This window comes from Artemia sp. Qi Xiang Cuo, chromosome 1 (genome assembly GCF_049724085.1).
Source record: "Artemia sp. Qi Xiang Cuo chromosome 1, ASM4972408v1, whole genome shotgun sequence".
Lineage (NCBI taxonomy): Eukaryota > Metazoa > Arthropoda > Branchiopoda > Anostraca > Artemiidae > Artemia > Artemia sp. Qi Xiang Cuo.
The window spans coordinates 24,001,443-24,028,358 of record NC_142794.1 but is presented as its reverse complement, the minus strand read 5'-3'; the positions used below and the strand labels follow the sequence as shown (position 1 = coordinate 24,028,358).

At 33.2% G+C, this 26,916-nt stretch overlaps 1 protein-coding gene across 1 annotated transcript in view; it reads right to left on the bottom strand.

The window, feature by feature from the left end:
* Positions 1–26,916, bottom strand: part of LOC148956130 (membrane-bound acylglycerophosphatidylinositol O-acyltransferase mboat7-like) — a 265,838-nt gene that overhangs the window by 148,211 nt on the left and 90,711 nt on the right. The window contains exon 2 of the mRNA XM_089089363.1: positions 6,583–6,758. Coding sequence (XP_088945489.1) covers positions 6,583–6,701 — 119 coding nt within the window. The 5' untranslated portion in view covers positions 6,702–6,758. The remainder of the gene's footprint in view (positions 1–6,582; positions 6,759–26,916) is intronic.

The window sequence follows — 26,916 nt, the reverse complement described above, 5'->3', positions numbered from 1 at the left end:
CTACTACGAAACTAGCATTCTAAGTGGTGGGTCACCTTGGGCGCTAGGTCTAGCTGACCAAACCAGATTGGTCAACGGTAGCTCCTTCCTTAAGTCTGTCAATCATTTTGCGAAACAAAAGAAACCAGATGAAACCAGACGAAACATGCACGTTCTTCCATATCTGGATAACCACAATTCCAAAAGCAAATTTCAACCTATGAAGTGGCAGAGCTCAGTTCACACTGTTTTCTGGAAAAATTTAGAATGGCGAAACGTTGTGTTTACTTTTCACTCAACATGAATTTCCCCATTCTAAAGCGATATTTTCTTGTATCAAGTATTTTTGCTTTCTGAAGTAACAGACAGACTAGTAGTTATGGTGCCTGAAACTGAAGATCCTCGGCATCTGCCGAGGCCCCTCAGACTGAAAGAACACCTAGAGTCACTTCCTGAACATGTTCATTATTTACCCTCTGTTTCCACTATTAGCCTACTGTTTTGGGGGACAAGCCCACAATTGGGGACACACCTAAATAATTACCAACCCACATGCAAAAGACGAAATAGAGCAAGCGAGTCAAACAGTTCGTAGTAACGAACTGTAAGTAAGGAGCGACCCGGCTCAATAGTAACCGAAACTCTAAAAAACGGAATTTTGATACAAATAGATACATAAAAAGAATCATATTTTTATGTTGACTTCAAATATATAAGTTTCATCAAGTTTAGTGTTACCCATCAAAAGTTACGCGCCTGAGAAAATTTGCCTGATTTTCAAAAAAGGAGGAAACACCCCCTAAAAGCTATAAAACCTTAATGAAAATCACACCATCAGATTTAGCGTATCAGAGAATTTTATTGTAGAGGTTTCAAGTTCCTATCTTGAAAAGATCACGGATGCGTGTTTAATTTTTTTTTTTTTTCTTTCAGGGGTGATCGTATCGACCCAGTCCTGGAATTTCGCATGAGGGCTCATTCTAACGGAAATTAAAAGTTCTAGTGCCCTTTTTAAGCAACCAAAAAATGGAGGGCAACTAGGCCCCCTCCCATGCTCATTTTTTTCTCAAAGTCACTCCATCAAAATTTTGAGATAACCATTTTGTTATGCATGGTTGAAAATATAATAGATAGGTCTTTTAGGATGACTTAATCCTCAAAATCCCCGGGGGGAGGGCTGAAAGTTATGAACTTTACCCAATGTTTACATACAGTATTGGTTATTGGGAAGTATACAGACGTTTTCAGGGAGGATTTTTCTGGTAGGGGGAGGGGGTCGGGGGTTATTTGGGAGGATCTTTCTACGGAGGAAGTTTTCATGGGGGAAGGGGCATTGCTATGAAGGGGCGCTGGATTTCCCAGCATTATTTAAATAAACCGTAGAAATTAAATTTAAAAAAAAATTCAACTGAAAGTAGGGAGCAACATTAAAACTTAAAACGAACAGAAAATATTACGTATATGATTGGGTCCGCCCCTTAGTCAATACCTCGCTCTTTAAGCCGAAGATTTTGTAGTACTTTCATAAGAGCTATTTATCCTAATTAACGGCCTTTGTGATTAAGGGGTAATTTTTAAAGAATTGGAACAAAATCCGAACTTTAGCGTAAAGAGCAAAGTATTGACTAGAGGGTGAACCCGCTCATATACGTATTAAAAATCTATGAGCATAGAAGTTCGTTACGTAAGTTAATTCGTAAGTTACTTATATTTATTACTAATAAATACGTTCGTAAATAAAATTAAACAACTTTCGAGAAAGCCCTTTAACCAAATAAAACTAAAATTAATATGCAAATTTTGTTAATTATTCATGTACGGTGAGCCAAAATCAAAGCCTGCATTAATTCAAAAACGTTGAAAAAGTAAATTAAAAAAAAAACAGTTTTTTAACTGAAAGTAAGGAGCAACATTAAAACTTAAAACGAACAGAAATTATTCAGTACATGAAAGGGGCTGTCCCCTCCGCAACACCTCGCTCTTTACGATAAAGTTGGACTCTTTCTCACAACGCTAGTTTTTAAAACAATAAAAAACTTTAGCGCAAAGAGCGATGTGTTGAGGAGGGGACAACCCCTTTCATATATGGAATAATTTCTGTTCGTTTTAAGTTTTAATGTTGCTCCTTACTTTCAGTTAAAAAAACTTGTTTTTTTTTTACTTAATAGAAAAAAGTAAAGAAGACCATGAAAAAAAGCTTGGTAGGCACCCAAAATTGTTGAAAGCAGTGATAGTGAATATCTTTATCTCAGTGACGTTTCGAGTGATGGATTACTTCAAAGCGGTGACATAGAAGATATTCAGGCCGTCGATCGCAATTCAATTGCGGCGAACGATTTTATTCCTGTGAAGTTTGTGCTTTACGCGTGTTGAGCAGAAATTTTTTGCGTTGCTCCAATATAAAATATCAAACAAGGCTGCCATGAGAAAGAAGGGAAAGACATTCTTATTTCAAAAGATTACAGATAAGAGAGACATTAGTGCCCACTACATGGTTTAGAAAGTTCCTCATCCTCTAAACTTGGGAGGCACAGAAACAGCCAACCTGGGATCATTTTTTTACTACAATCCTAAATCGGATAGACCACACTGAATTGAGCGTTATTTTAATACTTTTATTGTCATTTCATATACCTGAAGTCCTGATTTTAACTTTTTACAACTTTATACATACCTCAAAAAAAGACCTGTAAATCTAATATTTTGGCATGGTGTTCAAATCAATATTAGAACCGTCATTTCCCACCCCGTGAGTAGGGGTTGCTTTGGATAACTAAAAAACATGAAAACAAAGTAAACAAACTTTTCCCGTTTTTGAAAATCATTTCAGAGGTAGTTTTAACAAATGCACATTTTATGGTGAAGTCAGAACAAGAGAAAAACTAAGGGCTTAGAAGATATTTTGTCAAAAAAATCTCGTCCAGGTCAACCCTGACCTCCCCTAGTCCCTATGTGTAATTGTTCAGCGTATTATGATCAGCTTTCCCATGGTGTAATCTTCTGTCTCAGAATTTTTATAAAATTCAATTGCATGAATGTTTAATCTTCTATGGGCGCAATTTCCCTGGGTACAACTTTTTGGGTGCGATCCTTTCTTGCGCAAAGTAGCGTGAATTGTATTAATAACCAGTAGCTTAACCATCGCCTTTTTCCGCGATCTAAAAACAAAGGAAATACAGAGAAAACCTCCCTCTCAGAATGTTCCTTCCAAAAAATTCCCTCACGAAAAAATTCCTTTCTGGGGAAAACTCTCTCTCCACGGAGAATACCCCACGGAAAATTCTTCCCAACAGATGGTTCACCAAATTCAACGATCCTTATTTTAAATTTAGAAGTATTTAAAAATTGCTTATATATATATATATATATATATATATATATATATATATATATATATATATATATATATATATATATATATATATATATATATATATATATATATATATATATATATATATATATATATATATATATATATATATATATATATATATAGATTTGCAGTGCAACAATTATAAATCAGTTATTTGCAGTCAACAAATAAGACGATTCCACTTAAAAGTGATGGCACCTTTTGTAATGATGCCTAGAAACAATAAAGCTTTGTCGGATAAGAGGGGAAAAAAGGGATAGAACTCGTGGTAACGACAGATAAAAATAATAGCAATTTATTCGATGACAAAAAAAAAGGATGACGCTTTTTGCAATGTCAGGAAGAGCAATGACGCTACACAAGTATCCAATGACAGAAGAAGAAGAAGAAAAACAATGAGGCTTTTTGTAATGATACTTTTGGAGATAACCAAAAAATCAATGGCAAAAAAGCAACGACAAAATATATCTGTGGCAATCTGTTTGAATTCTTTAACTATAAGTAACGTAAAATGCATACTTCAATCCTTCATAAACCAACGTTCAAACAGCAGCAAGAAACCTAAATACAATTCAAATTTTCTGTTGACCCTTATCGGAAATATGTATTTATTATGTTTAAAATTATTATATATTTTATTATATTAGGATATATATTTGTATATAATTATGAGAAATATACAGATGTGGTTTTAGGGGGGACAGATGGTGAGTTTGCCCCGTGTACAGAAATTTTAGGGGCACAAAATTTCCAATAAATTATCTTACGGTTACAATTATTTATTTTTTTTTGGACTTTTATTTTTATTAAATTAAAGTAAAGGGCGTTATTGGAGGTAAGTATAAGCAAACTGAATCCGAAATTTTAATTTTTCCCACAAGCAATAACTTGACCCTTTATCTGGACCCTTAGTACAAATAAGTTTAGCATAACATTTTTAAACTTCGTCAAAACTTTATCTGGTAAACCTAATGGTCGTTCTGTGGACCCTGGATCCCTCAAAAATGGTCTAAGACCTCAAGGGGAACCCGTTAGAAACACTAATCAGCAAGTTGAAATCCATGCATCGTTCAGCCAACGTTCAGCAACATTGGGCTATATGATCGATCTACTGTCATCACCTGCACTGTTAAACTAAATCCTTCGTGGCAAAACATGATTTATGGTAGTGTGGTTATGTCCAGGGATAATTTTCAAATTTGAAGTTTTACTCTTGTAATATATGGATGTTAGCCAGATATGATAATAATGCATAGAGTATGTGTGAATAAAGACTAACGCTTGTGCGTCTCAGTTGTTCCGCTTTCAATATGAACTATTTAGTTTTATCTCCAGACGCCCTACAGGATTATGACGCTTTACTTTTCACGTTTTTTTGGCCATCCATCTTGGGTCAAACGAAAGGCAGGTTGGCATCGAATAGAGGGGAAAGAGGATATAACGAAGGATTTATAGGATATCAGAATTTCACGGGAGAAGATAAAGAGTGAATATCTAAATAGGGTATTGCTTTACAAAGCCGTAAGCGGGCGACAATTGTACTGAAATTCAGGTAGGATAGAACCCGGTCCTTATACGAGACGCTATATAAAGATAGGCATTAAAAGGGTTTCTCACTCCGGGAACTATACTTAACTTTAGTTTTTTGGAGTTTAGGGGGACTAAAAGGTACCTAAGTTGGGTTGATAAGGTTAGGTTACGTATTTAATATATGCTATTCTTTACCCCCCCCCTAATATGCAATTAGCCCAAAGTTGTTTATGAAGTATTATATTTTCACCTATTTTGTTTTATTTCATTAGCGTTAAGTCCACTTTTTGCGCGCTTACCGCTTTGTAAAACAGTACCCTAAATAGTTTGAGATAGAGGAGGAGCATGTTCAGTTGTTTAAGCCTCAAGTGGTACCGTGCTGCAATTAGTGGTTCTAGTAGTAATTATACTGCATCAGGGAATCTTGTCATGATTTATATAAATCTACAGGAAACTGGTGCTGCAATGAGTTGTTAGTAGTAGTAGTACTTTTTTTGTTAATCCAGTAGTGTTTCAGCACCAATCTTTTTGAAATAGTTTAGGTTGGATAAGATTCTCATGATTGCAAAATATATTTTAGTCAATTAAACTAATTAAATTCCCCTTAGTTGCAAATCCAAGATATAAACTTTGGCAACATATTTGAAAGCTATTCTGAAGAAAAACAAAAATACACATTATCTGTAGTTGGACCCCTTGCTCCTTAAACCCACTCCACTAAAAAATTATTCTCCCTATCCTGGACCAGAGTCATGGATATAGTTCTGAGTCTCAGTAAACATAATCAAGTGAATCTTAACGGACTTATTGTATCATATAGCGACCCCACTGTATATACCACTTAGTTGAACGCCCCTCTCTTTCAGGAATCTTGAGGGATGACGTTCTGAAACTCAACTAAATGTGATTTTCATTAATATTAATACTTTGTTATTAAAAACATGTTGCTAGACATACATCCTTTTGCCTTTAGGGTTCAGTAGAGTTTGAAGGATACTTGTAATTGTATATTCAAATATAATTTGTCATTATGTTAAGCTTGCCACCAGGAACCAAAATTCCCCTCAGCTTTGCAGCAAAAGGGAGCTATTATCATAATCAGTTTATTAAGCTTACCATTCATATAGTTTATAGTGTGTGGACAGTTATTGTAGGAGACATAGCAGTGGCCAAAATTAGAGGACATATTTTGTAGTACATAGTTTTCATTGTGTAGCATAGTTAATTACGCATGTACCTGGAATAAATTTTGTTTAAAGATTCAAATTACAAACATTTTAGTTGTAGTTGTAACTGAAATGGTGAAGCAATTGCAGTGGTGTTTTTTAATCACGTGGCCTTATTTCGCTGAACATTACGTAAAATATGTGTAGTTAAAAACTGCTTAAATTATATTAGGCTATTTAAATTTAATAAGCAACGGGTACTGAGACATTTTTTCATAACTGTAGCCTTTTTGTTTGCAAATGAAATATGTGGTTAAAGAATCAGCAGAAGAATCTTTCTCACTTTGCATTTCAATGAAACGTTTAAATGATGGCATATATGCCCTTTTTTGGGAAAAATTTCTCTGGGCAAATTTTTTGCCCTTTCAAATTGGGCAAAAAGCTTGTTGTATATGTTTTAAGCTTGACTTTCTTTCTTGCCAAACGATCGCCTTTTGGGAATAAAAAAATTTCTAAAACAAGAGCTCTTACTTTGGATTCGGAAACTTTTCTTCGCTGTAAAGCCAGGCACTTGTCATAACACCTGTTAGGACGGAAAATAAGGCTACAGTTGCTGTAACTGGTGTCAGTACAAATAAAATCTTGACCATAAACCCCAAACCAATGGGTAGCTTGTGTGTAGGCCATTGCACACCAGATGTTGGGCCCTAGAAAGTAAAGTTCAAGTCATCAGTGCCAGGTTTACATTTCTTCCGGGGGAGACGGGAATCATCATACTGAGCTTAAACCGGCTCCAATGCACTAAAAATCAGTTTTAATGGATCCTGTAAAATGCTTTCAAGTGTTTTGTGTTGGGGCTCACCTCTGCAAATAGTGTTGTGTGGATGGCCCACACAACTACTAGTGGCCACACTACTGTGTAGTGTGGATGCCTCAGCCATTACAGTTTAGAACTTACAATTTATCTGATAATTATGTCATATTTCGAGGAAAATCGATTTCCCAGATTAATGATCACAATTAATGGATCTACTGACTTCACAGTAAAGAGGAGCTTTATCCACACTACCATCCACACTACCACACTACTAGTAGTGTGGATGGCCACACTACTAGTAAAGTAGGCACTTCTCAAGGTTTTTAGCCAAGAAACAGGTTAAAGTCAATATTTCCCTGAGAGATGGCAAGGGGGATGTGGGTCGTTTCAGGCTTAATTTATTTATTGGCGACAGTTTTGGCTGTAACCAATTGTTTCGTCCCAATTCTCTTGGTTGATTCAAAACTAGGTTTCAGGTCAAAGTGCATTTTTTTCAGTAATTTTATGTAAACGACATTATAGACCTCACAGCCTTTCCATTTACATTTAAAAGAGAATATTAAAGTATGAAATAAAAATGAAGAATGAAAACAGAGAAAAAAAAGGAAAATATATATTACTGGAAAAATTTTTTAGTTAAGGCAGAAAAAAATATACATGGCCTGCTAATAAAAGCTCAAATATTTTGATTTCACGCCCAGAAGTATTTATCAATGCTTGAAAAATTAGATATAACTCTGAAAATATATACAAGAAAATCATATAGATAAGAAAAGAGATTAAAAATGATACACCACGGAAACAAATCTAAACTTTATTTTAATCGTAGCTGATAAAATATTTTTGTTATTTAGTGCAAACTCTAAAAAAACTAATCGCGATGACAAAAACACTACAAACATCCAGACAAGCCTTGGCATAATACCTTGTTGGCATAAGATCTACAGGATATTATACCAATTTTTGTCTGGATTTGATTAGTGTTCTTGTCACCATACTGAGTTTTGCTCAGAGATTTTACTCAACAGCAACTATAGTTTATTAGACAGTTGCAAATGTGAAGTTGATATTTGACCTTGTGGACTTGATTTCGTGTGTCACAATATAAATGTATGACTTCGCTTTGCGTGCTTTGTTCCTCCAATAGCACTTGGTACTGAACAAGCCGCGAACGTCTTGTTTGCGTCTAACATCATTCATAGACGTGAAAGCTTTGAACTCTTGGGAAATAAAAACCAGCTTTCATTTTTAGGTAGCAAAACGTTCTACATCACATTCTAGCTGTCTTTTGACTTGAAAGTAACAAACGGGTTGAGTCGATAATAAAACCCCAAATAGTGCCAAACATTATTTTCCTCTGATTGGTGTTAAGCTTTCAGGGTCAACGGGTTGGACCAAGAGGACCTTAACGAGGACAACTTAATGAGGACCTTAACGAGAGGACCTTAACGAAGGCTTTAAGGTCCTTAACCAGGACCTTAACGAGGACAGGTCGGACCAAGAGGACCAAGAAGTATCGAAAGAAAAATGTGATAAAAGCACAAAAGATTCATAAGCACAAAAAGCATAAGCAGGTCTTGAAAGTACAAATATTCCGTACAGGACATTTACTATTAAAATTTTGTTACATGAGACTACAGATAACGAAAATTATAACTGGATAGTAAAATTGTTTTCAAAATTAAATTACAATCCAATATTTTAATTCTTAATCCCACATTTCTTCAAAAAATCAAAATAAACTGTAGAGATGATCCTAATACAACCAAGAATAAAAGCATTTCAATTAAAACCAAAGAGAAGTTAACTTATAAAAAAATATTTTCCTTAAAAAGAAGTTTAAGTGCCATACTGAAATCTAAAACAAGCAAAAATAACGTCAAAAAAAGCTTAAAACGAGCAGACCTTACTATTGATTACTAAATGAAACTAAATACGAACATAAACCGAAATGAATAACCACATCAAATAAAACGGTACCAGCTACTCCTACTAGCACCAGATCAACCAAAAATTGCCACCATATTCACCCATTTTCCAGAAACGAAGAAGCCTAATTACAGCAGCAATGGCGGGAAGGGAGCTAAGCCTAAGTAAGCCGTCACCGTTAGCAGAATGCTAATAATGAATTCTATAGAAGCTATACACCTTTGCAAAGAGAGTGAGTATCCCCTCGCAATGTCGTCTGGATTCTATAGAAGCTATAGCAATTTGAAATATCATATGGAATTTGCTTGAAGCTATAGCAATTTGAAATTTCATATGGAATTTGCTTGAAGCTCTAGCAATTCTACAGGGGCATTACACCCTTTCAAAGAGATTTACGCAATTAATTAAACCTGTATTATATAACCAGCGCGTCTTGTTTCGAGTTTTAATGGACAAGTTTTTGAAAAGCAGACAGTTTTTTTTTCTTGTTTAGCATTTACAAAAAAGGGGTAAATAGTGAGTGGAAAATTTTTTAATGCTTTTACAATCGGAGATGTTTGATTAACCTTTGCAAAAAAAAAGGGGTAATGGGATTTGTGAATTGGAGGAGATGCCATGATTATGTACTGTATAATACACAAGTGATGTTTTGGAGCGTATTGTCAATTTAACGAGAAATGACTGAAAAGTGTTTTGAGGGAGATGGGTTGCATGGAGGGTTGAGTTGCATGCGAGTTCAGTTAAAGGGGATACAGTTACACGGGGGTTTCGATTATACAGGGGTTCAGCTACAAGGGGGGTCAGTTGCACGGGGGTTGAGTTAAATTGGGATTGAGTTCCACAAGAGTAGTGCTTTGTCGTGGTTTAGCTTGTCCCAGTTTTAAAAGAGCTTTACGAGGATTGAGAGACTCAGTTGCTGGATTCCGTGTGGTTTTTCTTTTCATGGTAGTCATTAAAAACGAAATTTTTGTGTTAAATAAGTAGTTTTTGTATCTTTTAAAAGAGCTTTACGGGGATTGAGAGAGTCAGTTGCCCAATTCCGTGTGGTTTTTGTTTACTTGTTGGTCATAAAAATATAAAATTTTGTGTTAAATTAGTAGTTTTTTTTTCTTTTATAAGAGCTTTACGGGGATTGAGAGACTCAGGTGCCGGATTCCGTGTGATTTTTATGTACTTTGTGGTAATTAAAAAATAAATTTTTTTCTTAAATCAGTAGTTTTTTTATCTTTTAAAAGAGCTTTACGGGGTCTGAGAGACTCAGTTGCCTTATTCCGGGTGGTTTTTCTTTTTTTGGTGGTCATTAAAAACTAAATTTGTGTGTTAATTCAATAGTGTTTGTATCTTTTAAAAGAGCTTTACTGGGATTGAGAGACTCAGTTGCCTAATTCCGTGTGATTTTTCCTTACTTGATGGTCATTAAAAACGAAATTTTTGTGTTAAATAAGTAGTTTTTGTATCTTTTAAAAGAGCTTTACGGGTATTGAGAGACTCAGTTGCCGGATTCCGTGTGATTTTCATTTACTTAATGGTCATTAAAAAAGAAATTTTTGTGTTAAATAAGTAGTTTTTGTATCTTTTAAAAGAGCTTTACGGGGATTGAGAGACTCAGTAGCCGGATTCCGTGTGGTTTTTCTTTACTTGGTGGTCATTAAAAACGAAACTTTTGTGTTAAATAAGTAGTTTTTGTATCTTTTAAAAGAGGTGTACGGGGATGGAGAGACTCTGTTGCCTAAGGCCAGGTGGTTTTTCTTTTCTTGGGGGTCAATAAAAATGAAATTTTTGTGTTAAATATGTAGTTTTGTATATTTTAACACTGCTTTACTGGGCTTTTGAGACTCTGTCACCTGATTCTTTGTGATTTTTCTTCAATTGGTGGTCATTAAATACGAAATTTTTGTGTTAAATAAGTAGTTTTTGGATCTTTTAAAAGAGCTTTATAGGGTTTGAGAGACTCAGTTGACTAATTCCGTGTGGTTTTCCTTTACTTGGTGGTCATTAAAAACTAAATTTTTGTGTTAAATCAGTAGTTTTTGTATCTTTTAAAAGAGCTTTAAGGGGTTTGAGAGACTCAGTTTCCTGATTCCGCGTGGTTTTTCTTTTCTTGGTGGTCATTTGTTGTATCTTTTAAAAGAGCTTTAAAGGGTTTGAGAGACTCAGTTGCCTAATTCTGTGTGGTTTTTCTTTACTTAGTGGTCATTAAAAACGAAATTTTTGTGTTAAATCAGTAGTTTTTGTATCTTTTAAAAGAGCTTTAAGGGGATTGAGAGACTCAGTTGCCTAATTTCGTGTGATTTTTCTTTACTTGATGATCATTAAAAACGAAATTTTATTGTTAATTAAGTATTTTTTGTATCTTTTAAAAGAGCTTAAATGGGTTTGATAGACTCAGTTGCCTTATTCAAGGTGGTTTTTCTTCAATTTGTTTTCAATATAAAAGAACTTTTTTTTTTTATATATTTTTATTTTTTTATTTTCAAATTTAATTAAGGTTTTTTATAGAATCTGTTGACTAATTACGTGTGGTTTTCTTTACTTGATGGTCATTAAAAAAGAAATTTTTGTGTTAAATCAGTAGTTTTTGTATCTTTTAAAAGAGCTTTACGGGGGTTGAGAGACTCAGTTGCCTAATTCCGTGTGATTTTTCTTTACTTGATGGTCATTAAAAACGAAATTTTTGTGTTAAATAAGCAGTTTTTGTATCTTTTAAAAGAGCTTTACGGGGATTGAGAGAGTCAGTTGCCGGATTCCGTGTGGTTTTTCTTTAATTGGTGGTCATTAAAAACAAAATTTTTGTGTTAAATAAGTAGTTTTTGTATCTTTTAAAATAGCTTTAAGGGGATTGAGAGACACAGTTGCCGCATTCCATGTGGTTTTTCTGTACTTGGTGGTAATTAAAAACGAAATTTTTGTGTTAAATAAGTAGTTTTTGTATCTTTTAAAAGAGCTTTACGGGGTTTGAGAGACTCAGTTGCCGGATTCCGTGTGTTTTTTCTTTAATTGGTGGTCATTAAAAACAAAATTTTTGTGTTAAATAAGTAGTTTTTGTATCTTTTAAAAGAGCTTTACGGGGATTGAGAGACACAGTTGCCGGATTCCATGTGGTTTTTCTTGAATTGGTGGTAATTAAAAACGAAATTTTTGTGTTAAATAAGTAGTTTTTGTATCTTTTAAAAGAGCTTTACGGGGATTGAGAGACTCAGTTGCTGGATTCCAGGTGGTTTTTTCTTTACTTGGTGGTCATTAAAAACGAAATTTTTGTGTTAAATAAGTAGTTTTTGTATCTTTTAAAAGAGCTTTACGGGGATTGAGAGACTCAGTTGCCTGATTCCTGGTGGTTTTTCTTTACTTGGTGGTCATTTAAAACTAAATTTTTTTGTTATATCAGTAGTTTTTGTATCTTTTAAAAGAGCTTTACGGGGATTGAGAGACTCAGTTGCCGGATTCCGTGTGGTTTTTCTTTACTTGGTGGTCATTAAAAACGAAATTTTTGTGTTAGATAAGTAGTTTTTGTATCTTTTAAAAGAGCTTTACAGGGTTTGAGAGACTCAGTTGCCTAATTCCGTGTGGATTTCCTTTACTTGGTGGTCATTAAAAACGAAATTTTTGTGTTAAATCAGTAGTTTTTGTATCTTTTAAAAGAGCTTTAAGGGGTTTGAGAGACTCAGTTGCCTTATTCCGAGTGGTGTTTCTTTACTTGATGGTCATTAAAAAAGAAATTTTTGTGTTAAATAAGTAGTTTTGTATCTTTTAAAAGAGCTTTACAGGGTTTGAGAGACTCAGTTGCCTAATTCCGTGTGGTTTTCCTTTACTTGGTGGTCATTAAAAACGAATTTTTTGTGTTAAATCAGTAGTTTTTGTATCTTTTAAAAGAGCTTTACGGGAATTGAGAGACTCAGTTGCCGGATTCCGTGTGATTTTTCTTTACTTGATGGTCATTAAAAACGAAATTTTTGTGTTAAATAAGTATTTTTTGTATCTTTTAAAAGAGCTTTACAGGGATTGAGAGACTCAGTTGCCTAAGTCCGTGTGTTTTTTCTTTACTTGACGGTCATTAAAAAATAAATTTTTGTGTTAAATTAGTAGTTTTTGTATCTTTTAATAGATCTTTACTGGGTTTGAGAGACTCAGTTGCCTAATTCCGTGTGTTTTTCCTTTACTTGGTGGTCATTAAAAACGAAATTTTTGTGTTAAATAAGTAGTTTTTGTATCTTTTAAAAGAGCTTTACGGGGATTGAGAGACTCAGTTGCCGGATTCCGGGTGGTTTTTCTTTACTTGGTGGTCATTAAAAACGAAATTTTTGTGTTAAATAAGCAGTTTTTGTATCTTTTAAAAGAGCTTTACGGGGATTGAGAGACTCAGTTGCCGGATTCCGTGTGGTTTTTCTTTACTTGGTGGTCATTAAAAACAAAATTTTTGTGTTAAATAATTAGTTTTTGTATCTTTTAAAAGAGCTTTACAGGGTTTGAGAGACTCAGTTGCCTGATTCCGTGTGGTTTTCCTTTACTTGGTGTTCATTAAAAACGAAATTTTTGTGTTAAATAAATAGTTTTTGTATCTTTTAAAACAGCTTTAAGGGGATTGAGAGACTCAGTTGCCAGATTACATGTGGTTTTTCTTTACTTGATGGACAATAAAAAACAAAATTATGTGTTAAATAAGTATTTTTTGTATATTTTAAAAGAGCTTTACAGGGTTTGAGAGACTCAGTTGCCTTATTCCGTGTGGTTTTCCTTTACTTTGTGGTCATTAAAAACGAAATTTATGTGTTCAATCAGGAGTTTTTGTATCTTTTAAAAGAACGTTACGGGGATTGAGAGACTCAGTTGCCTAATTACGTGTGGTTTTCCTTTACTTGGTGGTTATTAAAAAAGAAATTTTTTTGTTAAATCAGTAGTTTTTGTATCTTTTAAAAGAGCTTGACGGGGTTTGAGAGACTCAGTCGCCTAATTCCGTGTGGTTTTACTTTACTTGGTAGTCATTAAAAAAGAAATTTTTTTGTTTAATAAGTAGTTTTTGTATCTTTTAAAAGAGCTTTACGGGGATTGAGAGACTCAGTTGCCGGATTCCAGTGTGGTTTTTCTTTACTTGGTGGTCATTAAAAACGAAATTTTTGTGTTAAATAATTATTTTTTGTATCTTTTAAAAGAGCTTTACTGGGATTGAGAGAATCATTTGCCTGATTCCGTGTTGTTTTTCTTTTATTGGTCGTCATTTAAAACGAAATTTTTGTGTTAGGTCAGTAGTTTGTTGTATCTTTTAAAAGAGCTTTACAGAGTTTGAGAGACTCAGTTGCCTAATTCCGTGTGGTTTTCCTTTACTTGGTGGTCATTAAAAACGAAATTTTTGTGTTAAATCAGTAGTTTTTGTATCTTTTAAAAGAGCTTTACTGGGTTTGAGAGACTCAGTTGCCTAATTCCGTGTGGTTTTACTTTACTTGTTGGTCATTAAAAACGAAATTTTTGTGTTAAATAAGTAGTTTTTGTATCTTTTAAAAGAGCTTTACGGGGATTGAGAGACTCAGTTTCCGGATTCCATGTGGTTTTTCTTTACTTGGTGGTCATTAAAAACGAATTTTTTGTGTTAAATCAGTAGTTTTTGTATCTTTTAAAAGAGCTTTAAGGGGTTTGAGAGACTCAGTTGCCTGATTCCGTGTGGTTTTTCTTCTTGATTTTTCAAAGTTCGTTTTGAATTTCTTTCGTTTAAATTCAAGAGTTGGAATATTTCAGTAGTTTTTTTTTGTGGTTTACCTTGTCACATTTACATTTTCTTGATTTTTAAAAGTTCATTTTGAATTTCTTTCGTTGAAATGCAAGAGTTGGATTATTTCAGTAGTGTTTGGTTGTGGTTTAACTTGTCACACTTACATTTTCTTGATTTTTCAAAGTTCATTTTGAATTTCTTTCGTTGAAATGCAAGAGTTGGAATATTTCAGTAGTGTTTGGTTGTGGTTATCTTGTCACAGTTACATTTTCTTGATTTTTCAAAGTTCATTTTGAATTTCTTTCGTTGAAATGCATGAGTTGGAATATTTAAGTAGTGTTTGGTTGTGGTTTACCTTGTCACAGTTACATTTTCTTGATTTTTCAAAGTTCATTTTGAATTTCTTTCGTTGAAATGCAAGAGTTGGAATATTTCAGTAGTGTTTTGTTGTGGTTTACCTTGTTACAGTTACATTTTCTTGATTTTTCAAAGTTCATTTGAATTTCTTTCGTTGAAATGCAAGAGTTGGAATATTTCAGTAATGTTTGGTTGTGGTTTACCATGTCACAGTTACATTTTTGTGATTTTTCAAAGTTCAATTTGAATTTTGTTCATTGAAATGCAAGAGTTTGAATATTTCATTAGTGTTTGGTTGTGGTTTTCATTGTCAAAGTTACATTTTCTTGATTTTTCAAAGTTCATTTTGAATTTCTTTCATTGAAATGCAAGAGTTGGAATATTTCAGTAGTGTTTGGTTGTGGTTTACCTTGTCACAGTTACATTTTCTTGATTTTTCAAAGTTCATTTTGAATTTCTTTCGTTGAAATGCAAGAGTTGGAATATTTCAGTAGTGTTTGGTTGTGGTTTACCTTGTCACAGTTACATTTTCTTGATTTTTCAAAGTTCATTTTGAATTTCTTTCGCGGAAACGCAAGAGTTGGAATATTTCCGTGTCACAGTTATATTTTCTTGATTTTTCAAAGTTCATTTTGAATTTCTTTCGTTGAAATCCAAGAGTTGGAATATTTCAGTAGTGTTTGGTAGTGGTTTACCTTGTCACAGTTACATTTTCTTGATTTTTCAAAGTTAAATTTGAATTTATTTCGCTGAAATGCAAGAGCTCAACTCTTGGATACACAATACGGAAATTTCATTCAAGAAATTATGAAAATATTTGTAAGTAAGTAACAAACTCTTTTTGTTTTCACCTCCTGGATATAAAGTACAGATACTTCATTCAAGAAATTATGAAAAAACTGTAAGTAAGTAACTTTTTTTTCTCTTTATCAAAAACAATTTTCACTTAGCTAAATGATGTAGAAATTTAATTCAAGAAATTAGGAAAAAATTCTCAGTAAGTAACAATTTCTTTCTTGAAGTCAACTCATGGACACACAATACGGAAATTTCATTCAAGAATTTCATGACTTAGATACACGATGTAGAAATTTGATTCAAGAAATTATGAAAAAATTCTCAGTTAGTAACAATTTATTTCTTGAACTCATCTATTGGATACACAATACGGAAATTTCATTCAAGAAATTATGAAAATATTTGTAAGTAAGTAACAAACTCTTTATTGATTACACCTCTTGGATATACAGTACAGATACTTCATTCAAGAAATTATGAAAAAATCGCAAGTAAGTAACTTTTTTTCTCTTCATCACAAACAATTTTCACTTAGCTAAATGATGTAGAAATTTAATTCAAGAAATTATTGAAAAATTCTCAGTAAGTAACAATTTCTTTCGTGAAGTCAACTCTTGGATATGCAATACGGAAATTTCTTGATCTCTTCTGGATTCTAGGACGCCCCCTTACCAAACAGGTTGGGTATAATCTGTTTTGGTTCAAGTTTTTCTGACACAATTAACTGAATTTCTATTTCATGATATACAAGTTTTTTTTTTAGGTTAAATCCGTGGTCATTCATCTGTAAGTTGATTAGTAGGTTTATTCTGGTCTAGATTTACCTTTGATTCGAACTGTAAGTAAGGAGCGACACGGCTCAATAGTAACCGAAACTCTAAAAGCAAATTAATAGCTTACTCGCATGCTGTTACAAAACTCCTGGTTAATAAAAAAATCACGAAGACTAAAAGCTGTAGTGGTTTAGATAAAAAAAACCACGGGTGGGACCCCCACCACCACGGCTAGGTTACCTAACATTTCTAGGTGGCCCCCCCCCACCCCCCGGGGGGCCCCGTGGACGGAACGCCTACCACGGGTGGGACCCCCACCACCAAGGGTAGGTGACCTAACATTTCAAGGTGACCCTCCCCCCAACCCCAGGGCCCCGGGACCGAAAGCCTGACACGGGTAGGACCCTCACCACCAAGGTCAGGTTAGATTAGGTTAGGTTAAGCTACCTAAGTGTAACTTAAGTAACCTTAGGTTAAGTAACCTTAGGTTAAGTGTCCCACCCGTGGTTTTTTTTTATTTAATACACAACATCTTTTAGTCTTCGGGATTTTTGGTTTTTCTTTACTTTGTGGTCATTAAAAAAGAAATTTTTTTGTTAAATAAGTAGTTTTTGTATCTTTTAAAAGAGCTTTACTGGGATTGAGAGACTCAGTTGCCGGATTCCAGGTGGTTTTTTCTTTACTTGGTGGTAATTAAAAACGAAATTTTTGTGTTAAATAAGTAGTTTTTGTATCTTTTAAAAGAGCTTTACGGGGATTGAGAGACTCAGTTGCCGGATTCCAGGTGGTTTTTTCTTTACTTGGTGGTCATTAAAAACGAAATTTTTGTGTTAAATAAGTAGTTTTTGTATCTTTTAAAAGAGCTTTACGGGGATTGAGAGACTCAGTTGCCGGATTCCGTGTGGTTTTTCTTTAATTGGTGGTCAATAAAAACAAAATTTTTGTGTTAAATTTGTATTTTTTTGTATCTTTTAAAAGAGCTTTACTGGGATTGAGAGACTCAGTTGCCTAATTCCATGTGGTTTTTCTTTACTTGATGGTCATTAAAAACGAAATTTTTGTGTTAAATAAGTAGTTTTTGTATCTTTTAAAAGAGCTTTACGGGGATTGAGAGACTCAGTTACCGGATTCTGTGTGGTTTTTCTTTAATTGATGGTCATTAAATACAAATTTTGTGTTAAATAAGTAGTTTTTGTATCTTTTAAAAGAGCTTTACGGGGTTTGAGAGACACAGTTGCCGGATTCCGTGTGGTTTTTCTTTACTTGATGGTCATTAAAAACGAAATTTTTGTGTTAAATAAGTAGTTTTTGTATCTTTTAAAAGAGCTTTACAGGGATTGAGAGACTCAGTTGCCGGATTCCGTGTGGTTTTTCTTTACTTGGTGGTCATTAAAAACGAAATTTTTGTGTTAAATCAGTAGTTTTGTATCTTTTAAAAGAGCTTTACGGGGTTTGAGAGACTCAGTTGCCTGATTCTGAGTGGTTTTCTTTACTTGGTGGTCATTTGTTGTATCTTTTAAAGAGCTTTACAGGGTTTGAGAGACTCAGTTGCCTAATTCCGTGTGGTTTTCCTTTACTTGGTAGTCATTAAAAATGAAATTTTTGTGTTAAATAAGTAGTTTTTGTATCTTTTAAAAGTGCTTTACGGGGATTGAGAGACTCAGTTGCCTAATTCCGTGTGATTTTCCTTTACTTGATGGTCATTTAAACGAAATTTTTGTGTTAAATAAGTAGTTTTTGTATCTTTTAAAAGAGCTTTACAGAGTTTGAGAGACTCAGTTGCCTAATTCCGTGTGGTTTTTCCTTTACTTGGTGGTCATTAAAAACGAAATTTTTGTGTTAAATAAGTAGTTTTTGTATCTTTTAAAAAGCTTTACAGGGATTGAGAGACTCAGTTGCCGGATTCCGTGTGGTTTTTCTTTACTTGATGGTCATTAAAAACGAAATTTTTGTGTTAAATAAGTAGTTTTTGTTTCTTTTAAAAGAGCTTTACTGGGATTGAGAGACTCAGTTGCCGGATTCCGTGTGGTTTTTCTTTACCTGGTGGTCATTAAAAACGAAATTTTTGTGTTAAATAAGTAGTTTTTGTATCTTTTAAAAGAGCATTACGGGGTGTGAGAGACACAGTTGCCGGTTTCCGTGTGGATTTTCTGTTCTTGGTGGTCATTTGTTGTATCTTTTAAAAGAACTTTACAGAGTTTGTGAGACTCAGCTGCCTTATTACGTGTGGTTTGACTTTACTTGGTGGTCATTAAAAACTAAATTTTTGTGTTAAATCAGTAGTTTTTGTATCTTTTAAAAGAGCTTTACAGGGTTTGAGAGACTCAGTTTCCTAATTCCTTGTGGTTTTTCTTTACTTGATTGTCATTAAAAACGAAATTTTTGTGTTAAATAAGTAGTTTTTGTATCTTTTAAAAGAGCTTTACGGGGATTGAGAGACTCAGTTGCCGGATTCCATGTGGTTTTCTTTACTTGGTGGTCATTAAAAACGAATTTTTTGTGTTAAATCAGTAGTTTTTGTATCTTTTAAAAGAGCTTTAAGGGGTTTGAGAGACTCAGTTGCCTGATTCCGTGTGGTTTTTCTTCTTGATTTTTCAAAGTTCGTTTTGAATTTCTTTCGTTGAAATTCAAGAGTTGGAATATTTCAGTAGTGTTTGGTTGTGGTTTACCTTGTCACAGTTACATTTTCTTGATTTTTCAAAGTTCATTTTGAATTTCTTTCGTTGAAATGCAAGAGTTGGAATATTTCAGTAGTGTTTGGTTGTGGTTATCTTGTCACAGTTACATTTTCGTTTCGTTGATTCGTTATCTGGTTTGATGTTGGTATCAAGTTATTGTTCATTTTTGAATTTCTTTCGTTGAAATGCAAGAGCTGGAATATTTCAGTAGTGTTTTGTTGTGGTTTACCTTGTTAGAGTTACATTTTCATGATTTTTCAAAGCTCATTTGAATTTCTTTCGTTGAAATGCAAGAGTTGGAATATTTCAGTGGTGTTTTGTTGTGGTTTACCTTGTCACAGTTACATTTTCTTGATTTTTCAAAGTTCATTTTGAATTTCTTTCGTTGAAATGCAAGAGTTGGAATATTTCAGTAGTGTTTGGTTGTGGTTTACCTTGTCACAGTTACATTTTCTTGATTTTTCAAAGTTCATTTTGAATTTCTTTCGTTGAAATGCAAGAGTTGGAATATTTCAGTAGTGTTTGGTTGTGGTTTACCTTGTCACAGTTACATTTTCTTGATTTTTCAAAGTTCATTTTGAATTTCTTTCGTTGAAATGCAAGAGTTGGAATATTTCAGTAGTGTTTGGTTGTGGTTTACCTTGTCACAGTTACATTTTCTTGATTTTTCAAAGTTCATTTTGAATTTCTTTCGTTGAAATGCAAGAGTTGGAATATTTCAGTAGTGTTTGGTTGTGGTTTACCTTGTCACAGTTACATTTTCTTGATTTTTCAAAGTTCATTTTGAATTTCTTTCGTTGAAATGCAAGAGTTGGAATATTTCAGTAGTGTTTGGTTGTGGTTTACCTTGTCACAGTTACATTTTCTTGATTTTTCAAAGTTCATTTTGAATTTCTTTCGCGGAAATGCAAGAGTTGGAATATTTCAGTGTCACAGTTACATTTTCGTGATTTTTCAAATTTCCTTTTGAATTTCTTTCGTTGAAATGCAAGAGTTGGAATATTTCAGTAGTGTTTGGCTGTGGTTTACCTTGTCATAGTTACATTTTCTTGATTTTTCAAAGTTCATTTTGAATTTCTTTCGTTGAAATGCAAGAGCTCAACTCTTGGATACACAATACGGAAATTTCATTCAAGAAATTATGAAAATATTTGTAAGTAACAAACTCTTTTTGTTTTCATCTCTTGGATATATAGTACAGATACTTCATTCAAGAAATTATGAAAAAATCGCAAGTAAGTACCTTTTTTTTATATTTATCAAAAAAAATTTTAACTTAGCTACACTATGTATAAATTTAATTAAATAAATTAGGAAAAAAATTATCAGTAAGTAACAATTTCTTTCTTGAAGTCAACTCATTTATACACAATACTTAAATTTCATTCGAGAATTTCATGAATTAGATACACTATGTAGAAATTTGATTCAAGAAATTATGAAAAAATTCTCAGTAAGTAACAATTTCTTTCTTGAAGTCATCTCTTGGATACACAATGCGGAAATTTCATTCAAGAAATATGAAAATATTTGGTAAGTAACAAACTCTTTATTGATTTCACCTCTTGGATATACAGTACAGATACTTCATTCAAGAAATTATGAAAATCGCAAGTAAGTAACTTTTTTCTCTTTATCAAAAACAATTTTCACTTAGCTAAACGATGTAGAAATTTAATTCAAGAAATTAGGAAAAAATTCTCAGTAAGTAACAATTTCTTTCTTGATCAACTCATGGATACACAATACGGAAATTTCATTCAAGAATTTCATGACTTAGATACACGATGTAGAAATTTGATTCAAGAAATTATGAAAAAATTCTCAGTAAGTAACAATTTCTTCGAAGTCATCTCTTGGATACACAATACGGAAATTTCATTCAAGAAATTATGAAAATATTTGTAAGTAAGTAACAAACTCTTTATTGATTTCACCTCTTGGATATACAGTACAGATACTTCATTCAAGAAATAATGAAAAAATCGCAAGTAAGTAACTTTTTTTCTCTTCATCACAAACAATTTTCACTTAGCTAAATGATGTAGAAATTTAATTCAAGAAATTATTGAAAAATTCTCAGTAAGTAACAATTTCTTTCGTGAAGTCAACTCTTGGATATGCAATACGGAAATTTCTTGATCTCGTCTGGATTCTAGGACGCCCCCGTACCAAACAGGTTGGGTATAATCTGTTTTGGTTCAAGTTTTTCTGACACAATTAACTGAATTTCTATTTCATGATATACAAGTTTTTTTTTAGGTTAAATCCGTGGTCATTCATCTGTAAGTTGATTAGTAGGTTTATTCTGGTCTAGATTTACCTTTGATTCGAACTGTAAGTAAGGAGCGACACGGCTCAATAGTAACCGAAACTCTAAAAGCCAATTAATAGCTTACTCGCATGCTGTTACAAAACTCCTGGTTAATACAAAAATCACGAAGACTAAAAGCTGTTGTGGATTATATAAAAAAAACCACGGGTGGGACCCCCACCACCACGGCTAGGTTACCTAACATTTCTAGGTGGCCCCCCCCCCACCCCCCGGGGGCCCCGTGGCCGGAAAGCCTACCCCGGGTGGGACCCCCACCACCAAGGTTAGGTTACCTAACATTTCAAGGTGACCCTCCCCCCAACCCCAGGGCCACGGGACCGAAAGCCTGACACGGGTAGGACCCTCACCACCAAGGTCAGGTTAGATTAGGTTAAGCTACCTAAGTGTAACTTAAGTAACCTTAGGTTAAGTAACCTTAGGTTAAGTGTCCCACCCGTGGTTTTTTTTTATTTAATCCACTACAGCTTTTAGTCTTCGTGATTTTTTGTTTTTCTTTAATTTGTGGTCAATAAAAAAGAAATTTTTTTCTTAAATAATTAGTTTTGTATCTTTTAAAATAGCTTTACTGGGATTGAGAGACTCAGTTGCCGGATTCCAGGTGGTTTTTTATTTAATTGGTGGTCATTAAAAACTAAATTTTTTTTTTAAATAAGTAGTTTTTTTATATTTTAAAATAGCTTTACGGGGATTGAGAGACTCAGTTGCCGGATTACAGGTGGTTTTTGTTTACTTGGTTGTCATTAAAAACGAAATTTTTGTGTTAAATAAGTAGTTTTTGTATCTTTTAAAAGAGCTTTACGGGGATTGAGAGACTCAGTTGCCGGAGTCCGTGTGGTTTTTCTTTACTTGGTGGTCATTAAAAACGAAATTTTTGTGTTAAATTTGTATCTTTTTGTATCTTTTAAAAGAGCTTTACAGGGTTTGAGAGACTCAGTTGCCTAATTCCGTGTGGTTTTTCTTTACTTGGTGGTCATTAAAACCGAAATTTTTGTGTTAAATAAGTAGTTTTTGTATCTTTTAAAAGAGCTTTAAGGGGTTTGAGAGACTCAGTTGCCTGATTCCGTGTGGTTTTTCTTCACTTGGTGGTCATTTGTTGTATCTTTTAAAAGAGCTTTACAGAGTTTGAGAGACTCAGTTGCCTAATTCCGTGTGGTTTTCCTTTACTTGGTGGTCATTAAAAACGAAATTTTTGTGTTAAATCAGTAGTTTTTGTATCTTTTAAAAGAGCTTTAAGGGGTTTGAGAGACTCAGTTGCCTGATTCCGTGGGTTTTCTTACTTGGTCATTTGTTGTATCTTTTAAGAGCTTCAGAGTTTGAGACTCAGTTGCCTAATTCCATGTGGTTTTCCTTTACTTGGTGGTCATTAAAAACGAAATTTTTGTGTTAAATCAGTAGTTTTTGTATCTTTTAAAAGAGCTTTACAGAGTTTGAGAGACTCAGTTGCCTAATTTCTTGTGGTTTTTGTTTACTTGGTGGTCATTAAAGACAAAATTTTTGTGTTAAATCAGTAGTTTTTGTATCTTTTAAAAGAGCTTTACAGAGTTTGAGAGACTCAGTTGCCTAATTCCGTGTGGTTTTCCTTTAATTTGTGGTCATTAAAAACTAAATTTTTGTGTTAAATCAGTAGTTTTTGTATCTTTTAAAAGAGCTTTACAGGGTTTGAGAGACTCAGTTGCCTAATTCCATGTGGTTTTCCTTTACTTAGTGGTCATTAATAATGAAATTTTTGTGTTAAATAAATAGTTTTTGTATCTTTTAAAAGAGATTTAGGGGGATTGAGAGAATCAGTTGCCGGATTCCATGTGGTTTTTCTTTACTTGGTGGTCATTAAAAACGAAATTTTTGTGTTAAATAAGTAGTTTTTGTATCTTTTAAAAGAGCTTTACGGTGATTGAGAGACTCAGTTGCCTGATTCAGGGTTGTTTTTCTGTAATTTGGTATAATTTGAATAATAATTTAATTTATATATAAATTGTTTTTGTTAATAATTTGACTGATTACTTGTGGTTTTACTTTAATTGGTGGTCATTAAAAACTAAATTTTTGTGTTAAATCAGTAGTTTTTGTATCTTTTAAAAGAGCTTTACAGGGTTTGAGAGACTCAGTTGCCTAATTCCTTGTGGTTTTTATTTACTTGGTGGTCATTAAAAACAAAATTTTTGTGTTAAATAAGTAGTTTTTGTATCTTTTAAAAGAGCTTTACGGGGATTGAGAGACTCAGTTGCCGGATTCCGTGTGGTTTTTCTTTACTTGGTGGTTATTAAAAACGAATTTTTTGTGTTAAATCAGTAGTTTTTGTATCTTTTAAAATAACTTTAAGGGGTTTGAGAGACTCAGTTGCCTGATTCCGTGTGGTTTTTCTTCTTGATTTTTCAAAGTTCATTTTGAATTTCTTTCGTTGAAATGCAAGAGTTGGAATATTTCAGTAGTGTTTGGTTGTGGTTTACCTTGTCACAGTTACATTTTCTTGATTTTTCAAAGTTCATTTTGAATTTCTTTCGTTGAAATGCAAGAGTTGGAATATTTCAGTAGTGTTTGGTTGTGGTTTACCTTGTCACAATTACATTTTCTTGATTTTTCAAAGTTCATTTTGAATTTCTTTCGTTGAAATGCAAGAGTTGGAATATTTCAGTAGTGTTTGGTTGTGGTTATCTTGTCACAGTTACATTTTCTTGATTTTTCAAAGTTCATTTTGATTTTCTTTCGTTGAAATGCAAGAGTTGGAATATTTCAGTAGTGTTTGGTTGTGGTTTACCTTGTCAAAGTTACATTTTCTATATTTTTAAAATTTCAATTTGAATTAATTTCATTTAAATTAAAGAGTTTGAATATTTCATTTGTGTGTTGTTTTTGTTTACATTGTCAAATTTAAATTTTATTTATCTTTAAATTTTCATTTGGATTTATTTCATTGAAATGAAAGAGTTGGAATATTTCAGTAATGTTTGGGTGTGGTTTACCATGTCACAGTTACATCTTCGTGATTTTTCAAAGTTCATTTTGAATTTCGTTCATTGAAATGCACGAGTTGGAATATTTCAGTAGTGTTTGGTTGTGGTTTACCTTGTCACAGTTACATTTTCTTGATTTTTCAAAGTTCATTTTGAATTTCTTTCGTTGAAATGCAAGAGTTGGAATATTTCAGTAGTGTTTGGTTGTGGTTTACCTTGTCACAGTTACATTTTCTTGATTTTTCAAAGTTCATTTTGAATTTCTTTCGTTGAAATGCAAGAGTTGGAATATTTCAGTAGTGTTTGGTTGTGGTTTACCTTGTCACAGTTACATTTTCTTGATTTTTCAAAGTTCATTTTGAATTTCTTTCGCTGAAATGCAAGAGTTGGAATATTTCAGTGTCACAGTTACATTGTCTTGATTTTTCAAAGTTCATTTTGAATTTCTTTCGTTGAAATGCAAGAGTTGCAATATTTCAGTAGTGTTTGTTTGTGGTTTACCTTGTCATAGTTACATTTTCTTGATTTTTCAAAGTTCATTTTGAATTTCTTTCGTTGAAATGCAAGAGCTCAACTCTTGGATACACAATACGGAAATTTCATTCAAGAAATTATGAAAATATTTGTAAGTAAGTAACAAACTCTTTTTGTTTTCACCTCTTGGATATACAGTACAGATACTTCATTCAAGAAATTATGAAAAAATCGCAAGTAAGTAACTTTTTTTTTCTCACTATATCACAAACAATTTTCACTTAGCTAAAGGATGTAGAAATTTAATTCAAGAAATTATTGAAAAATTCTCAGTAAGTAACAATTTCTTTCTTGAAGTCAACTCTTGGATATGCAATACGGAAATTTCATGATCTCGTCTGGATTCTAGGACGCCCCCGTACCAAACAGGTTGGGTATAATCTGTTTTGGTTCAAGTTTTTCTGACACAATTAACTGAATTTCTATTTCATGATATACAAGTTTTTTTTTTAGGTTAAATCCGTGGTCATTCATCTGTAAGTTGATTAGTAGGTTTATTCTGGTCTAGATTTACCTTTGATTCGAACTTTAAGTAAGGAGCGACACGGCTCAATAGTAACCGAAACTCTAAAAGCCAATTAATAGCTTACTCGCATGCTGTTACAAAACTCCTGGTTAATACAAAAATCACGAAGACTAAAAGCTGTAGTGGATTAGATAAAAAAAACCACGGGTGGGACCCCCACCACCAAGGCTAGGTTACCTAACATTTCTAGGTGGCCCCCCCCCCCCCCCCCGGGGGCCACGTGGACTGAAAGCCTACCCCGGGTGGGACCCCCCCCACCAAGGTTAGGTTACCTAACATTTCAAGGTGACCCCCCCCCCAACCCCAGGGCCACGGGACCGAACGCCGGACACGGGTAGGACCCTCACCACCAAGGTCAGGTTAGGTTAGATTAGGTTAAGTTACCTAAGTGTAACTTAAGTAACCTTAGGTTAAGTAACCTTAGGTTAAGTGTCCCACCCGTGGTTTTTTTTTTATTTTATCCAATACAGCGTTTAGTCTTAGTGATTTTTTTATTAACCAGGAGTTTTGTAACATCATGCGAGTAAGCTATTAATTGGCTTTTAGAGTTTCGGTTACTATTGAGCCGTGTCGCTCCTTACTTACAGTTCGAATCAAAGGTAAATCTAGACCAGAATAAACCTACTAATCAACTTACAGATGAATGACCACGGATTTAACCTAAAAAAAACTTGTATATCATGAAATAGAAATTCAGTTAATTGTGTCAGAAAAACTTGAACCAAAACAGATTATACCCAACCTGTTTGGTACGGGGGCGTCCTAGAATCCAGACGAGATCAAGAAATTTCCGTATTGCGTATCCAAGAGTTGACTTCAAGAAAGAAATTGTTACTTACTGAGAATTTTTCAATAATTTCTTGAATTAAATTTCTACATCATTTAGCTAAGTGAAAATTGTTTTTGATAATGAGAAAAAAATGTTAATTACTTTAAATTTTTTCACAATTTCTTGAATGAAGTATCTGTACTGTATATCCAAGAGGTAAAATCAATAAAGAGTTTGTTACTTACTTACAAATATTTTAATAATTTCTTTAATTAAATTTCCGTATTGTGTATCCAAGAGATTAGTTCAAGAAATAAATTTTTACTTACTAATAATTTTTTATAATTTCTTGAATAAAATTTATACATCTTGTATCTAAGTCATGAAATTATTGAATGAAATTTCCGTATTGTGTATCCAAGAGTTGACTTCAAGAAAGAAATTTTTAATTGATTAGAATATTTTCCTAATTTCGTGAATTAATTTCTAAATATTTTATCTAATATAAATTTTTTTTTGATAAAGAGAAAAAAAAGTTACTTACATGTTATTTTTTCATAATTTCTTGAATGAAGTATCTGTACTGTATATCCAAGAGGTGAAAACAAAAAGAGTTTGTTACTTACTTACAAATATTTTCATAATCTCTTGAATGAAATTTCCGTATTGTGTATCCAAGAGTTGAACTCTGGCATTT